General features: G+C 45.6%; 1 protein-coding gene across 1 annotated transcript in view; it reads left to right on the forward strand.

Annotated features, from left to right (window-relative positions):
* anks1aa (ankyrin repeat and sterile alpha motif domain containing 1Aa) overlaps positions 1–16732 on the forward strand; it is a 73009-nt gene that overhangs the window by 37218 nt on the left and 19059 nt on the right. Inside the window, exons 16-17 of the mRNA XM_028993419.1 lie at positions 9080–9149; positions 13132–13619. Of these exons, the coding sequence (XP_028849252.1) occupies positions 9080–9149; positions 13132–13619 (558 nt within the window). The remainder of the gene's footprint in view (positions 1–9079; positions 9150–13131; positions 13620–16732) is intronic.

Genomic DNA, 16732 nt, shown 5'->3' on the forward strand with positions numbered 1-16732 from the left:
TGTTTAATAAACAATAACAAACATTTGTTGTTTTTTTTATTAATCAAGTAATTAATTGCTTTAAATAATCAACACAATAATCATAGTTACATTTGGTTAACTTCCTGTGTGGGTCTGACCCATGACATGCATGCAAAATTTGTCCAACAATCCCTATATATAAACGGAGATGGTTTTTAGGGCCAATGACCTGCATCTGGACGCATTGCAGGCACATTGCAAATTTAAGAAGAAGCCCAAAAAATAATTCAGTTAGAAATTCTAGGATCTTTTATTTTGAAAAAAAGTGAACTCGTCATCTCCCCATCACTCCATGTCGGAGTCTCTTTACCAAACGTATCTCTCTTTTAAATATAAATTATACCTTAATGTTTTATTCATTAGTTTAGGGTTCGTTTCTGTTGGTTTGGTTTTTCTGGTCCTGTCTCACTCTTTCGCAAGCAGCAGGTTTGAGTGTTGAGCGCCTTTACTCCACATTCTGACCTGACATCAACGTCAGCGTTGCGTCTTACTGCAGTGTCTGTGTTGCTTCGCTCTATTTCATCGTCTAGACATCGTCTGTTTTATGTTTAAATGAACAGTTCTAATATGTCTGACTCTTTCTGTGACTGTATAACTCCATTTCTCTTTTCTGGGCTGAGAGGAGCCATCGTGCTGCGTGGATTTACGTCTGAGCCACTTTGTGCTTTTGTCCCTACTGCGTGCCACACAATCCTGCAGCACCGTGAGCCAGGAGAGAGAGAGAGAGACACTGTTAAAATTTTCATCATTAACTATCTGCATGGCTGTCTGATCAGATATAAATGAGAAGCTCTTAAATTCCTCAAAAAAAAAAAAAGAGACTAGTCTGTTAAGAAGCCATCCCTTGACCCCTCTTTTTTTTTTTTTTTTTTTTTTTTTAATAAATGCATAGATCTTGCTGGGGTAGAGTTTGAGTCCCTGTATTCCATACTGTTACTCATGATTCTCTCTAGATCGAAAGAACAAAGAACCATATCAAGAAATTTCCAGGTTGAGTTTAGGGTTAAGTTTGGTTTAGGCGTATGCATGTCAGGAGACCATATTCTAATCGGTCGTATGTTGCCTGCCTTTTGAATGCAAATTCCTGTGTCCAGCTGTGATATTATTTGCCGTGACTCTGAATGGTAAGCCCTATAAAGGGTTCCCTCATTAGATCCCTGATAAGTAGCAGGTTTTGTTAGCAGGATAGATGCTGTGAACAATGATGGCTCGTGACCAGCCTCTCTGTCTGGGCCGAAATGTCACTCTTTCGGACCAGGAACCAGCTTGTTTGACTTTATTAAAGATCAAAGACCAACACAGTTCTGCTTTGACTTTATATAATCTGTGTAACCATAGTAATAGGGCAAAATGCAGCAGACATGGGCCCCAAACAGCCTGATTAATTCCATCAACTTTAACAGACATGAGAGAGGGGGGGAAAAAACACTTGAATGTCGGTCGAGATCTAATCATTTCCAAAATCTCCGTTAGTCAGCAGGAACTACCATGCAGTTCTGTTGAATGGTTTCTCATGCTTAAGCTGGAGGGTCGTCCCTTTTCTGTAATGCGCGTGACATTTGCTGGTGCACTGTGGCCATGTTTTATTCATCTGTTTGGGAAAAGCCTCTGTACGGAGCGGCGATAACGTGGCGCCTGCCTTTTCCTGATAGACACATCACAGCTCCACAAGATCCTCCGGGGTTCCTCCGTTCCTCTAGTCTGTGGTAAATTTCAGTGTTTTGTTGGGTGTATTACCGGCTCATCGGGATACAAGACTGGAGCCGGCCTTGCTTATTGATCAAGAGAACTAAAGCACCGAATGTGATTGGAAAGGACTGGACCGTTTCTCTTATTACACCTAAATATTTACGTTCTGTTTTTTCCTTCTCTCCTTCATACCATTCAGATACATAAGATGAAATGTGAACTATCTTGAAGTTCACGGTTTAACACACTCGCCTATGAACCAGAAGACCCGGGTTCGAATCCCACTTACTACCATTGTGTCCCTGAGCAAGACACTTAACCCTAAAATTGCTCCAGGGAGACGGTCCCTGTGACTACTGATTGTAAGTCGCTCTGGATAAGGGCGTCTGATAAATGCTGTAAATGTAAATGTAAGTTGTGGTTTCTAACCACCTGTTTAAACCTCACTTTCTGGTCACTGTGGTCACTTTAATACCGCTCTGTTCCTTTAAGCCAGGTTGTGGGTGATTACTTCTCATGTCTTAATGACGTCATCACCATTTTAGTTGCGGTAATATCATGTAATAACACATCGTGCCTCAAGAACCAGTAGTACATTTACATTATATTTAAGGCGTTTGGCCACAACGTGATTTCATGTTACCATCGGTAAAGTGATCAATTCTGGTTCACTAGGACCCCAACTATGAATACAACCTTTTATTCACTCTGTTGTAGATTCTGTACACAAGTTCGACAATAAGAAGGTTACAAGATAATCTAAATATTCTCTAAAGAGGAAGGTCTTGAGCTGAGTTTGAAAGTGCTCAGTGACTGAGCAGTTCTGACCTCGAGGGGAAGTTCATTCCACCACCGAGGGGCCAAGACGGAGAAGAATCTAGATGAATGTCTTCCTTTTACCTTCAGAGATGGAGGACCAGGCGAGCAGTACTGGAGGCTCGGAGTATACGAGGTGCAGTGCGAGGTGTAATAAGGGCTGTGAGGTAGGATGGTGCTACTCCATGTTTGGCTTTGTAGGCCAGCATCAGTATTTTGAACCTGATGCGTGCAGCTACTGGGAGCCGGTGGAGAGAACGTAGCAGAGGGGCGGTGTGGGAGAATTTGGGTAGTAGCGTCCAGACTGTCCTCAGTCCACCATGAGAGGTTTAATAACCTCCATTTTCCAGTCCTTCAACTCTAGACCTTGAATCCACCCTTGTGACCCTTGTTTTCAGTTCTCCCTCGTACTTACATATTCTGATCAGTATCTGTTGCCATGTTTGCCACTGACAGACTATTCTTTATTTCTTGGTTTTAGTTATGTTTTTGTGTTGGATGGCTATTCCAGCACCTTCGTTTCTTGTGTTTGTATATGTTTGTCCTTGGATTCTGCATCATACAGAAATAATGATTTTTTGTAATCAGTTCTGATGCTATCCCAGCATGCAATATTGATCAACGTATCCCAGACTCCCGTCTGTTCTGCCTCGGGTCCCTCTGATCACGGTGTTCCTCCGTAGCGCAGCTTAACTCCGACTTAGTCCAACGTTCCTGGCCGAGCCTGAAAATTTCTGAAGGGATAGAGATGCGGAGCATTTCATTCCACCCCAGTTGCCGCGGCACCCAGTTAATATTAATGAGCTCAGAATCTCAGGGTCTGTCGGCTGCGCCAAGCGGCTACTTCTGAAGAGCTCGGATGAAAGTTAATTGCAAGACGCGGCGGATTCTTTACTTCGCGTCGCTTTAAAAAAGAAAAATCTCAACGAGCGCTTCCCTGCGCACACAATGGCTGGATGCGGATCAATAGATTTTGGGAGTTTAGGGGAGCCGTGCCCTCTCACCACCCCCTCTGCCCCTCCTCTCCACCTTTCCTGTGTGGCTTTGTGGGAGCGGTCATTTTGACAGTCACAGCTGAGCGGCCCAGGACCCTCTGCGGGTGCGGTGACACAGGGTGGGCGATGGGTCTCACCACACCCACACACGCTTTTATTTGGTGGCTTTGGGCTCTTTCTCTCTCTCAAACACACACACACACAGTCTATGTCTAGGTTTCAGACAAGGTGCAATTTGACTTGCATGAGGCCCTGGGACCCTGCGTGGAACTGTGTGTGTGTGTGTGTGTGTGTGTGTGTGTGTGTGTGTGTCAGTTTTTATACAATTGTCTGTGCGCATGCGCCCACTCGTGCTCACCCCGACGCAAGTGTCGGTGCTGGGAGAAGACACAATTTGACAACCCGGGGCCCACTTTGAATGGGCCGCCAGCATTTACCAGGACAAGAGAGAGAGTAGTGGAGACGGGGACGCGTCGTCCGAGTTGAGGGAATAAAAACCGGGCTCCTCAATCCTCCTTCATGGCTTTTGTGAGTACATCTTCACATCCGTTTCTTTTCTGTAGAGATGTTCGGATGCTCTTTCGTGATGTCCTCCTGAAGTTCTTTTCCATTAAACTTCCAAAACCGAAGAGGATTAGAGGCTTAACTGCAACTGGAGGAAGGTGGGAGATGATGGGACCCCTCCTGGGCTCTCAGTTCTGCTCTTTTGGTGTAGATCTTGGTGACAGTCACACGTTGTGCACGTGAGAAGAAGATTTGACAAAATATATGCAAAAATGGCAAATTGTTATGAGGAGATTTTTTTTTTTTTTTTTTTGTCTTTTTCTGTTCGTTAAACAGACAGATCCGGCTTTTTAATAAAGACTTTTGTTTCTTTCACAATGACTGTAACAGCTGCTGTAGGCCATTCGGTGCCCACTTCCAAACGGCAGGAGCCGTGCCACATTAGATCCACCCCTGCTCGTCCTAACTAGGCCTGGTGGGGCTGCTGACCCCTGACATCAGCTGCTGACCCCTGACCTGGCCATTGTTTGCAAATGACCGCCGCAGAAAGCCACTCAGTGGTCTGTCTGCGAAGAGATGAGCGGTTTCTTCACACCTTTCATGAATAAATCTACGTTTTACTCCCTTTTCCACCTAACTTCCGCCAGCCTGGAAGGCTTTTTATTTTTTTATAATTTATCATTTTTGATAATTTCCTTGCTCCCCCAGGACTCATAGGGATTCTCAGACTATCTTTCGCCAAGCGCCTTTTTTTTTAAGCGTGAGAGCCCCATGTTGAAATGGCATATGAGGTTTTTGAGGAGCACCCACGTCAGAGTACCCCAGGACTCGAGCCGCTCCGGCTATGGACGTCCTCCGGAGGGCGCCTTCTATAATGCATGACCCCTCAATCCCTTGGGCTTATGGTAGCAGAAGAAATGGATTTGTGGGTAATTTTTCCAACTCCTCTCCTCAGGGCCTGGCTTGATGTGTGCTCGTGATTATCGCCCATCCATCCATCCATCCATCCATCCATCCATCCATCCAGCGAGCCCTGGATACGTGCGGCGTGATTAGTGAGCAGAATAACAGAGTACAGGTCGAACTGGCGGTGCTGCTAACGTGCTACAGGGATTCATGGCTTTGAGTCTAGGAATGGCAGCTAGGCGAGCGTCCTCTGCCCTTGGTGGTGATTCCTGACCTGCCTCTGAAGATTGCTGGGAGGGACTACTTGATACGATTATCAGTACATATCCTGATAATCCATTCTAATTAGAATTTATACTTGTTTGGCAGTAGCACGCGCTATTTTATATCTCATGATCAGGTCTTATTTTCTACCTGAGGTCCAGTCGCAGCGTGTACCAGTCTGTGTCTGGAGGTGGCCTGGCAAAGCTGACCGTGTTGCCAACTGCGGTGCCCATTTGCACCTATTTACCGCACAGCCAGGTGTCTGCTGTGCAAAGATTCATTTTGGTCGGAGGGATCTGAGTGCGTCTTGATTATTTGTTGAGATATATCCTTTCCCCTCGAAGTCTTTGCCGCTTTTCCACACAATTTTCCCATAATTTGGCTGCGGCACTAAGCTCTGTTCGTTTGTCTGTGACCGAGATTCAGCACTTCATTCCCTTCGGAGATTTGCGGCCACATATTATATACCCTCCACCCATTTCCTGTTGCTTAATGCTGCCAGGCTCAGGTTTGGGCCGTGCTGAAGGCAGGAAGTCTCAGATCGTAGTAACATCAACATCGGAGAATCGCCTGCCGACTCGTTTTGCTGTTCGAATGACAATGGTTAACGTTAAGCTGTGATCTTCTATAAACTCTCATTGTAAACTGTGTTGTAGTAGTACTTACTTTAGCCTGGAAAGTCCTTAAATGTCTAAAAACTCTAAACTCATTGCAATGGTGTTTTTTTTTTTTTTAAGTGGAGCATCATGGAGTTTCTGCTGGTGCATTTCGTATGCATGAGTTGTCTGAAGGCCCCGCCGTACGCATTACACACTCTTAATGGACACGTCCCTTCTAAGTGTGGGGTTTTCAGCAGTGAGATCCTTGCCTCTCTGCACAAATCACATCCTCCTCGGAATCTTTATATCAATCCCGGCCCCGGAACTCTGATGTGGCGGCTTGTATTATTGATGCCGACAGACTCTGTGTTTGAGCTGGAGCGGCAGAAGGTCTTCGCGCGCCGTGAGAATCCATGTCTCAGACACTCTCCGAGGTCTCTGAGACGGCTCCTTTGTTGTCGGCCGGAGAGGGATGGCTGTTCACGCGGGGCTTTGTTTTTTTGTGAGAGGGTTTTTGTGTGAGATGACCTCTGGCAGGAAAAGTGGAAAGGACACAAAGGGGCGTGGACCCTCCGTGAAACCCCCTATTCTCCAGAGGGGACCATCTGACCCTCCGACATTCCTCTGTGTAGGGCAAACATCTGCCTCCTCCCGCGAGCCTGACACTCCCTTAATACGAAATTAGGGGCGTAGGTCACTATGCAGGCTCTCTCTCTCTCCCCATGGAGCAAACGCTTGTTTAGTATGCAGGTGTGTGTCTGCCGCCACGGAAACAATGGGAAGCAAGTAGCGCCGATGGCCGAGCCAATCAGGTGTGCGCGAGAGCACAACAAAAGCCGGAGTGGACTGCGCCCCCTAGTCGGATTGTGAATGCCAGGCCTGTGCACATGGGGGCACCGCAGTGGCGCAGTACGTGGGGGGACACGTTCGGTGCGGGGGGAAGTAATGGCAGTGTTAACGCGCTGATCGAGTTCATTCGGATTACTCGTCCACTCGCTCCGGCGCGGTGGCTCTGTTGGAGCTGCAGTCAGGGAAAATGGAGTGATAAACGAAGGTAGATCAAAGGCGTCACCCCTAAACTTCCCAAACGTTGCTCTCCTACTGACTCCACATTGTCATCTCAAGAACTAATCGGGATTAACTTTTCAAGGAGCCGAAGAAAAAAAAAAAAAAAAAAGACTTATCTTCAAAGGGTTTATAAAATCTTCTCCTGCTACTTTGCGGCAAATAAAGGAAATTCCTGCCCCCCCGTCCGTCACATTTTTGACCGACTTGACCATGTTAAATTTCAGGTTAACCAGAAAGGAACATTAACATTTTTAACGTAGATAATCTTGTTATTTGCTTTTAAAATTTCATAAGATTCATTTATGTCAAAATATTGCACATCAGGTTTATGATGTCCTTAAATAAATATTGTGTATTCATCTTATTTAATACATTTATTTCCAACAATTTATCTCAAGCCTCAATTTCTTAAAAACTTGACTTGCTGTCCTGTGATTACAATACATTATTGTAGACTTCGTAAAATTTTAGTTAATTGAATTTGCATAGAATTTCTTTTCTTGCCAAGAATACTCATAATGTTGATATAAAATCTCACTATAAAAGAAATCTTTTTTTTTGTCCATCTGGATGATGGACATCCATTGATGAGTGAGGTGTGGTGTTTTGAGTAGGAAGACTGGTAATGCCGAGGGAGAACCCTCTTAATAGAAACGACTTTTTCCCCAGCAGAGACAGACGAGTTCCAGCGCAGCCACCCGGAGACCCAAGTCCTTCCACAGCGTAAGCGAAACGTAGCTTCTTCTGGTCGGCATGGGTCGGCTCTCTCCGCAGAATGTTCTTTTGGGCTCTGAAGGTTCTGGTCTGGTTCTGGCATCTCTTGTCTTTTTTTCCAGTAGATGACTATCAATCAATCTATCAATAACTTCAGTGGTCGAAGCGTTTTCACGCGAAAACTCTACGAGGCCACAAAGGGAAACAATTTCTCTGCTGCATTCTGTCCAAACTTGTGCATGTTCTCATGATGATCTTTCTTCTTATTCTGCAGATCTCTTCTTTTGTTTGTCCTTCTGCCCATATTGCACACGGTTCCAGTGTTCAGTCTTGTGGTGCGGTCAGTTAATAATATTTCACCACGAAACCCTACCGCACTCTTTACACACCTCCAGTTATTCTGGTCTTTTTCCTCTGGATCGTTAACTTTTCATCCATGTTGGTGCAGTAGACATAACATGGCGACCTTAAGCATTGCAGCGGTGTTTTGCTGATGCTGTGTGTTTCCCTGAGAAGAGGGAAGGAGATTTTGGCAGGCGCTTTATGGTCCTGGATTAATTACCCAGGTAGCTGTGAACTGTGCAGGCATCATCATTTATTTGTAACCCTTATTTTGATACTCCCGTTATATTAAAAGCGTAGGTATTCATTAATAGCAGCTCAGAAATCTCTCATTTGTACCACGTGACATTCTACTCTATTATAATTTGTCAAGCGTATGGCCGATCGAGTCAATACCCGAGTCAATCGTGCCATGCTGTCACATCTTAACGACTTTCCCTGAGGGCTGGCCTTGTGTCACATGGCTCTGTATGAACGGCATGAATGATTCATGTTCCATGATGGTCCTGATTCCTGTCATCTTCCATCATTCTCAGGCCCTGATCATGCGCCACGTGAGATGCGTGACCGCTGTAATCTTGCTGCCACTTTAGTTGATCATTAGATGTCTGCCTCTGTGAATTTTACAGTGCGTTAGAATGGACTTTTCAGCTTTCTGTTTATGTGTTGGTGTGAATGTGAGATCCACAGTGGTCTTTACTTCTGTGGGGAATAACATGGGTTACCTCTCCATCTTGTTTGTTCTGTATGTGGAATATAACCTGAAAATCCCAAGGTGCAAGAATCCAATCGCTTCTTTATTGCAGGAACCGTTTGGCATCGGTGTGTCTGTGATGAATGTGTTTCCTGTTTGAATATTCTGCATTCAATCCATCAAAGACATCACAGTGCGTTTTCGACTAGAAGGAACGATCTGGGAGAACTTCTGGATGACTGGCTTATGGATTAAATTCAGCCGTTCTTTAAGATCTTGCTCAGCAATCCAATGATTGGTGTTTATTTTAATGATTTATTATAGCATGTAAATTATTAATCAGACCATGTCATGTACATGTGTACAGCTGTGTTTGAGGCCAATGGTCAGTTGAGTGGTGTGGATGACTGTGTGACACATGTTTTATCACCAAGGGTCTCTGACATTTTTGCCCTTTTTGTTCACAGATTGAGAAAATCATGACACTGATTGGAGCAGGAATTGACTTTTCAAAAGACCAGCAGGGCGCGGCTGCAGGTGAGTTCCTCATTTCGCACAATCTTTGCAAAATCCACAATTAACTTTATCGCAAAACGCAACGTGACACGTTTAACCTTCAGAATAAGATTCAACATTTTCCATCTTGTTATCTGATTATTGCCTGATTAGCACTGCCTGTGGTGTCTACATATCACGTCAGCAGGCACATATTTAAAAAAAAAGATAATCCAGGATTTAGTTCTTCTCTGTTTCTTTTCTTAATATTTGAAGTAATAAATGCTGCTGGTTTATGTCTCTGCGGTGTAAGGTGCCCAATACAGCAATCCTGGGAAGACGTATAATCCTGAATCGGTGAAAGATTGCATTCCATCGAATCTGCAGCTTTCAAATTGCCATTATTTTTGGTTGGAGCCTTTGTGGCTCATCTCAGTGTTCCTGGAAGGACTGGAATGGAAGGCTGAGAATTAATTCTCTACAAAATTAGAAACATCCAAAGTGCATCCAGTGGTGTGTGTGTGTTTTCTGTAAGAGGATCCAGGACCCCGAAGTCCCACTAGTCCCTTCCTGGCCTCCGGGCAGCGCTAAGGAGATATGGGGCTTCTCCATCGATATTCGGCGCTGCTGTTCCTCCAGTTATTTGGTTTCGATGGTTAAACAGGGAAAGGGGATAGTCTCTGGGTAGATACCACCGGTACACAGCCAGGCAGTGCGGCAGGTGAGCTGGGTCAATGGTGCAGCTTCAGCTGCTTTAATAGTGCATGAGTGGGAGCTCAAGGGCATGGAATTAAATCGATGGGTGCACTAAGAACCACCATGGCCGGGTCAGGGGGGATCAATGACTACATCGTTATAGGAGCAACCCAACTATGTGCGGAACAGAGCTCTGAGCTTTTTAATTCCTTCACCTCTCTGTGGCTGTGGTGGAGCCGGTGGGTCATGAAAAAGCATTTCTACAAAACATCATTTCGCATTTTTATTATTAGCACATTGAAAAGGACACATTATGTAATTATGTACCTAAATTATTAGTGGCCGTTTTTTCAGCCACGTTCTATATTAGACATTTTATGTTCTGATTTTGTCTGAAACCACATCAGCACCTCTTTAGTCACGTGCGTGAACATTATCTGTCTCCATTCAGCAAAATTGTACTCGAAAAAAGCACGAGCACAAACAATTTAAACTGGTTTAAGATGGTCTGAGCTACTATGATCGTTGTGAAAAAATACCTTGCTGGTCCACAAGCTTAACCAGCTTTTCCCTCTTGAACTGGCCATCCAATTGTGCCCCATGCAGCGGGGCAGTTTTTGCCTAGTGGGTAAGGAAGTGGATTTGTAATCATGGACCAGCATGGTGCTCACCAAGGGTGATGGGTTACAAGCGGGCGACACATTTTGTTGTGTCACCGTGTGCCGCTCTGCAGTGTTTCACAATGACAACCACTCCACTTTCACTTTCTTAAAGTTGTTCAGCTTCATCAAGGTTATTGTTAGAAATACAGTAGAAGGTTGGCTGTATAAAGGTTTATGAACGAGCCCATGAGCTTTAAAGTATTAATGGCCTCATTTATCTTGGACTGATTTGTGTCATGTTGTCTTTCTTAGTTTTGAGCTTTGGGATCTTTTGCGGCACTTTTAAGGCTGTGTTATGTTCACGGAATGTTCCTCTCGGATGGTTATTACTGAATGGTTGAGTGTTACTGGTTGTTGAAGGGTCCAGGGTCCTAAGATGTTGCATTAGTGGAGTCCTCACATAGGTGTGCATTTATTTGCTTTTAATGTTCTAGTGTAGAACCGAGTCTCTGGGTTTAGTGGTCAGCACTCTCTGTCAGCTCCTCCTAATGGTTGCTTAGCAGGTAAACCAACCCATCTACGCTTGTGACGTGGTCCTTTGTTCCTCGGCAGTTTAAAGCACCTACATGGCAGGTGACATTTAGTCTTGTAACTATGCACCAGCCTCAGTCCTAGAGCCCATGGCAACGTCCATGGATTGCTGGCATCTTCAGTGGATCACTAACCCAGTCGGAGTTGTGGATTCTGTTCAACACCAATTCCAAAAGATTCTCGACACGGCGTTCTCTCTCTGTGTGTGTGTGTGTGTGTGTGTGTGTGTGTGTTTGACTGGCTGGTAGAAACAGCGTTCTGGGGCATTCTTCTGAAAGAATAATCTCATGGCAATGAATTACATTTCCACTTGTCAGGAAGAGCGAAGGCCGTGTTCGGGAACTTTTAAACTCCATTAGCCTTCTTCAAATCACTTTTGACCAAAAGTAAAAGTTTTTCGGCTGTCCGCCCTTGCGGTTAGCGTCCACTTGGAAATGCTAGGGAGTTGTCTTCCTTTGTCCTAGTCCAGCCTCAGAATTCCAAGCAGTCTTTAGCCTATTTTTACAATAATCTTCACCCACCAAGCTTCGCCGATGAATTGAAATTCTAGTCATGACTCATCATTTGTTGTATTCCGTAATGTGTTCATCACGGGGCTCCGCATTTATTACTCTGCACTCCATTACACATCTGTATGCTGATAGCTGCGTAGGGTCTCGCATGAGGTGTTATTTATAATGAGGTGTAATTTGGGTTTAATTAATTATTTGGACTTTTTATTATCGCAGCATTGGTTTCAGTCATAATAATTGCTTTTTAGGCAATGTAGCCAGATTTACCCATTAACAAATGGACTCGGTCGATGCTCATAAGCGTATGTAGGTTCCGTGATATTTATTTAAGTTGTTATGATGTATTTATAATGAGCTTTGATGTAGCCTACTTATGTAGTCTATTTAAAGTCTGTGCTTGCTTACAAATGTGCATGTAATTTACTGCTAAATGATGAGGTTTTATGCGTATCACATTCCGCCGCATCCTCATTCATTCGGAAACGCCTGAGCTGGTGCCGTTATGGGCAGTTTTTTTTTTTTTTTAACGTCCTGTATGGTGCATTAAATTATTTATACACACACACACACACATATATATTTATTGGCGGCTCCCCCCTCGATCTTCTCAACTCCACACAGCTGACGGTCCATTTGGTGCGCCCGTGTAAATCAACAGGACGGGGGGGGGGCGCTCTCGCATTTCTCCCGCATCCCTGTGTTTGTGGGGGTCAGCGGGCGCTCTGTACTTCTGGTCCTGTGCTAAACTGCCCCTTCGGTTCTGATCCAGATCTCGCTCTCCAGTTTCCTTTACGAGCGCAATAAGCGGATGAAAAGAACGAGTCTTTGGGGAGGGAGGGAGAGAGAGAAGGGGGGGGAAGGACGCAGTTACGAGGTACGGAGCAGAGGAGGCTTGATTCTTCAGACAATGAGCGTCAGCTCTGCAATGGGCAGGAGGGAGGGAGGGAGGGAGGGAGGGAGGGAGGGAGGGAGAGAGAGAGAGAGAGGGAGGGGTGGGAGCTGGAGTGCAGGCAGCTGAGCTGAATTGACATGGTGCAGGACAATGGAAGGACGGTGCCGCTCGCCCCTCTAGGATCAGGGACCCATCTCTTGCGGAGCGGCTCGGCGCCTGGAGAGGGAACGCTGGGGACAGGGTGCGTCCTCTCCGTTTGAACGGTGCAGGCGAGGGGAGGGCTGGGGGGACAGCAGCAGGAGCATCGCCGGGCGTCCTGGACACCTCTGCCTGTGGACTCCCTCTGAAGACGCTATTTCATCTGAGGAATTAAACTTTTACCACGTCTGGTCAATTCAACAGGCAAGCGGGGGATTACAGCGACTCGGTTGGATGAAATGAAGTTAATTAGCGCTGGACTCGTTACTGATTGTATGATGCTGTTATGATGCTCAGATCTGAGATGTTTATGGTTAGAATATATCAGTTTTGAGAATATATAGTTTTGAAATATCGGTACTGCACGCTGAGATGCTGGTTAAAGCGCGGAGATGAACGCGTCCGTATGTCGGCAGGAGGTGGAAGTTAGTCCGAGGACTCCGCTGGGACGCTGAAACACCGACACACTCCTCGCCCGGACAGCCCATAATAACCAGCGCTCCCTCTCTCTCTCTCTCGCTCGGTCTGGTCAGGTGGTACAGGTGAGCGCTCCCTGCGATTGGCGGCCGGTGGACTCTTCACAAACTTTAGACTCGGCCCCTGGCTCAGTTTCCCTCCACACTCTGGCGCCTCGTCCACCGGTGCGACCGGCATTGGACAGCGGGAGGACCCTCCCCAAACCGAGTGTTCTTTTCTCCGTCCTGCATTCCGTGGTCCAGCCTCCGCCACCGCCGCGGGAGCTGACGCCACGCCCGCCCGGCCCGGGACGCTGTCTCCTCTACCGCTGTGCTGTTTTTGCCCTCGGCGCTGCTGGCCGAGGATGATGTGGCAGTGCCACGTCTCGTCCTCAGAGTGCCGTTGCTACCGACTCAACGGTTTCTCGCTGCTCAAGCGCCTGCCTCTCTCCGCAGGTGGCAGCCGGATGCTGGAGCAGCCGGTGGGCGACTGGCTGGAGACGGCGGGCCTGCCGCAGTACGAAAGCAAGCTGCTGCTGAACGGCTTCGATGACCTGCGCTACATGGTGAGTAATGGCCGCAGAACTTCCATATGTGATCTGGGCTGAGATTAGCGGATTAAGGGGTCCGGTTCCCAACTTCTTTATTGCTTAATAATAAGTCTTAATAAAATGAGTCTGGGTAATCAATTTATTTTCCTAAATGAATTGGGGCAGTGGTGGCCTAGCACCCATAATCAAAAGGCTGCCGGTTCAAATCGGTACCTCGAAAGGTACCGTCCTCACACACTTCTCCCTGGACACTTACGGGTGATGGGTTAAAATAAATAATAATAAAATAAAGTGAAGTGATTGTCATTGTGAAACACTGCAGCACAGCACACGGTGACACAACAAAATGTGTCCTCTGCTTTAAACCATCACCCTTGGTGAGCAGCGGGCAGCCATGACAGGCGCCCGGGGAGCAGCGTGTGGGGACGGCGCTTTGCTCAGTGGCACAATAGTGGATCGGGATTCGAACCGGCAACCTTCTGATTACGGGTCTGCTTCCTCGACCGCTACGGCACCACTGCCCCACCTCTAAATGCAGAGGACACGTTTCATTGTGTCACCATGTGTGGAGCTGTCTATCACAATAAATTTTGTTTTTGATTGTGATCAAAATATGCATCTGACCATAATTAATTTTTTATCTGAACGATTTCTGGCCTAGTAGAGTGTAGGGCTTGGTAACCGCTCTGGAGAATTCCTCATTGGATGCTTTGTGGATTTATGGATTTGTGCACGCACTCCAGATGCACGGCAGCGTTGCCTCATCCACTTTCCTGGAGCGGCGGACACTCTAAAACGCTTCACTCATTTACCACGATTAAATGTATATCTTTTAGCGCTCGGCCGATCCAATTAGCGTCACGCTGAAGGAATCCAACTGAGTTAAGTTGCCTCCGATCCAGTTTAGTGTTTAAGCCAATCAGGAGCTCTGAACGTCCACCCCCACCCCAAATCAGGTTGCAGATGGTCCATGCTTGTCAACTGGGCCATTCCTTGAAGGCACCAATGTGAGCGCTCCACTCCAAGCGTTTTGAGTGCTTGTCTATTTCAGAACGTTGCGTTTGGATTTGCCACAGACAGACCCACCATTCCAAATAGCTTGATGTGAGGGGGCCATGGTATCTGTGATTGCGGCGTGTGGATGCTGTAAGATTATTTCACTCTAGTACTCCGTAGCTGGTCGTGCAGCAAAGATTTTTTTGAATGAGAAGCAAATTCACAGACGTCAGGTCTGTAGCTTAAATATGTCCTGTTTTATTTATTTATTTATTTATTTATTTAGGTCCAACTCAGCTGCTTGTCCCTGGTTTTTGATGAGCATATGTTTTCAAGAGCATAAGGAGCTCTCCACACTCCTGATTACTCCATGTATCACATTAAAGTAGCAAGCATTCTGGGTATTTCTAAATGCACCTGCTGATTCAGACTGAGTAGGCCTCCTCAAGGTCTGGAAGGGAAAAAAAATACACGCACACACACACACACACATACACACAGTGTTGACTCAAGCCACCTTCAAATTTGTTCGTGTTAAGTGTTTAGATGGATGCTGGTGGAAATGCAGCCAAGAAAACGTCACAGCAGCACAAACGGAGCACTCAGCAAACGCAGAGGCCGGCAGAGTCGTCCGGACCCCGATACCCACCACAGCGCGAGTCCCGTCCACAACAACAAAAAAAACGCAGCAACAAAGCACTGCAGCAAAAGGGCTAAAAATATTCCAGCGCGGGCTTCTGGGCGAGGAATAGGAACATATTTGTCATTGGCGCCTGCAGGATTTATAGAGCTGCTGCTTTATGCTTTGTTTAAGAATATGCTAACGGCGAGCAGAAATTGATTGGCGAGTGAGGGGTGTAATGAGCGGTTCAATTTAATCAACACTTACGCAGTCACTGAGTACATGGACTACTGCATTCGAATTCTTTAATTGATTTAGAGATTGATTATTTAAATAACCTATGATCACTAGTATTAGACTTGGACATAATATGATACATTAAACCTGTAAATAAATGGGTTAAAATGTCAAAAATATAACTGGTAAATAGATGAAGTGTTATTATTATGCACAGATTTGTAATCATGCTGCCCATTTTAGAATACCAACCACTAAAGCTTCTGTAAATTTTTAGATCATTCGCGAAAGACTTGGTTCATCATCTATTCCGTTATGAGAGCCAAGTGTAACGTAACACGCACAACAGTGCAGTAGCTTTGATTTGACTAATTGCTTTTATCCTAAAATGCATGCTGGTCATTAACTCCAATAACAACTAAGACGTTCAGAGCCAGTCTGTATTTGGTATTTTAATTTCCTGTTATATTACAAATCTAAAGTGAGATAAATGGATAATGTGATTTTTTTTTTTTTTTTTTTTTTTTTCCTTTTAGTTGTGTTGAATGAACAGAGTGACGCTGTACTCTCAATCATGGTCATGTTGTAGATGCTCAACGACTCTTAATGAGCAGGTCGTTTTTCTGCTCCAGCTCCCTTAAGGTCCTTGAAAAACCTTTGAGTTTCATGTTTGGGTAGACTTAATGAAATGGCAGACCATACCTGCCTCCCCCAGACCTTTAAAATCCCTGATGTGGTTCAATAAGACCTCCGCTAACCTCTCTACTGTTCGCATCGCGTGCATTCTGGTTCCTTTTCTCCAGCTCCGCCCACTCCAGTGACGCCACAGACCCCCGTCCCAGTCCGTCACTGTTGCCTGGCCAACGGAGCGGTCGGCCTGGAAATGTGCATCACTTGAATTCTTGAGTTCCTCTGCCATGTTGGTCCCAGCATGCGCAGTAATGAATACTCTGAAGGCGTTATAAATGATGGGTCATGGTGGATAATTCCTTATCCAGTCAAAATAAGGAGTCAATTAGCCATTTTCATTTGGTGTGTCTGGCTCTTCAGATGACGGCGTTGTAACACCGGCCTTGTTCTCACCTTGAAAGTTTTTCCTCAGGGACTCTGAGCACGTCACCGCTCTCTGCAGTGTCTGTGACAGCTTTTTCCTCTAATGGAAAGGAGATGCTGCTGGTTTTTATGACCAATTATCTTGGGCAATATTCCAGTATTTGTTTTTTTTTGTTTTTGTTTTTTTTATTGAATTTGAATTATCATAAAACAGTCAGTG

Source organism: Denticeps clupeoides, chromosome 10 (assembly GCF_900700375.1).
Source record: "Denticeps clupeoides chromosome 10, fDenClu1.1, whole genome shotgun sequence".
Lineage (NCBI taxonomy): Eukaryota > Metazoa > Chordata > Actinopteri > Clupeiformes > Denticipitidae > Denticeps > Denticeps clupeoides.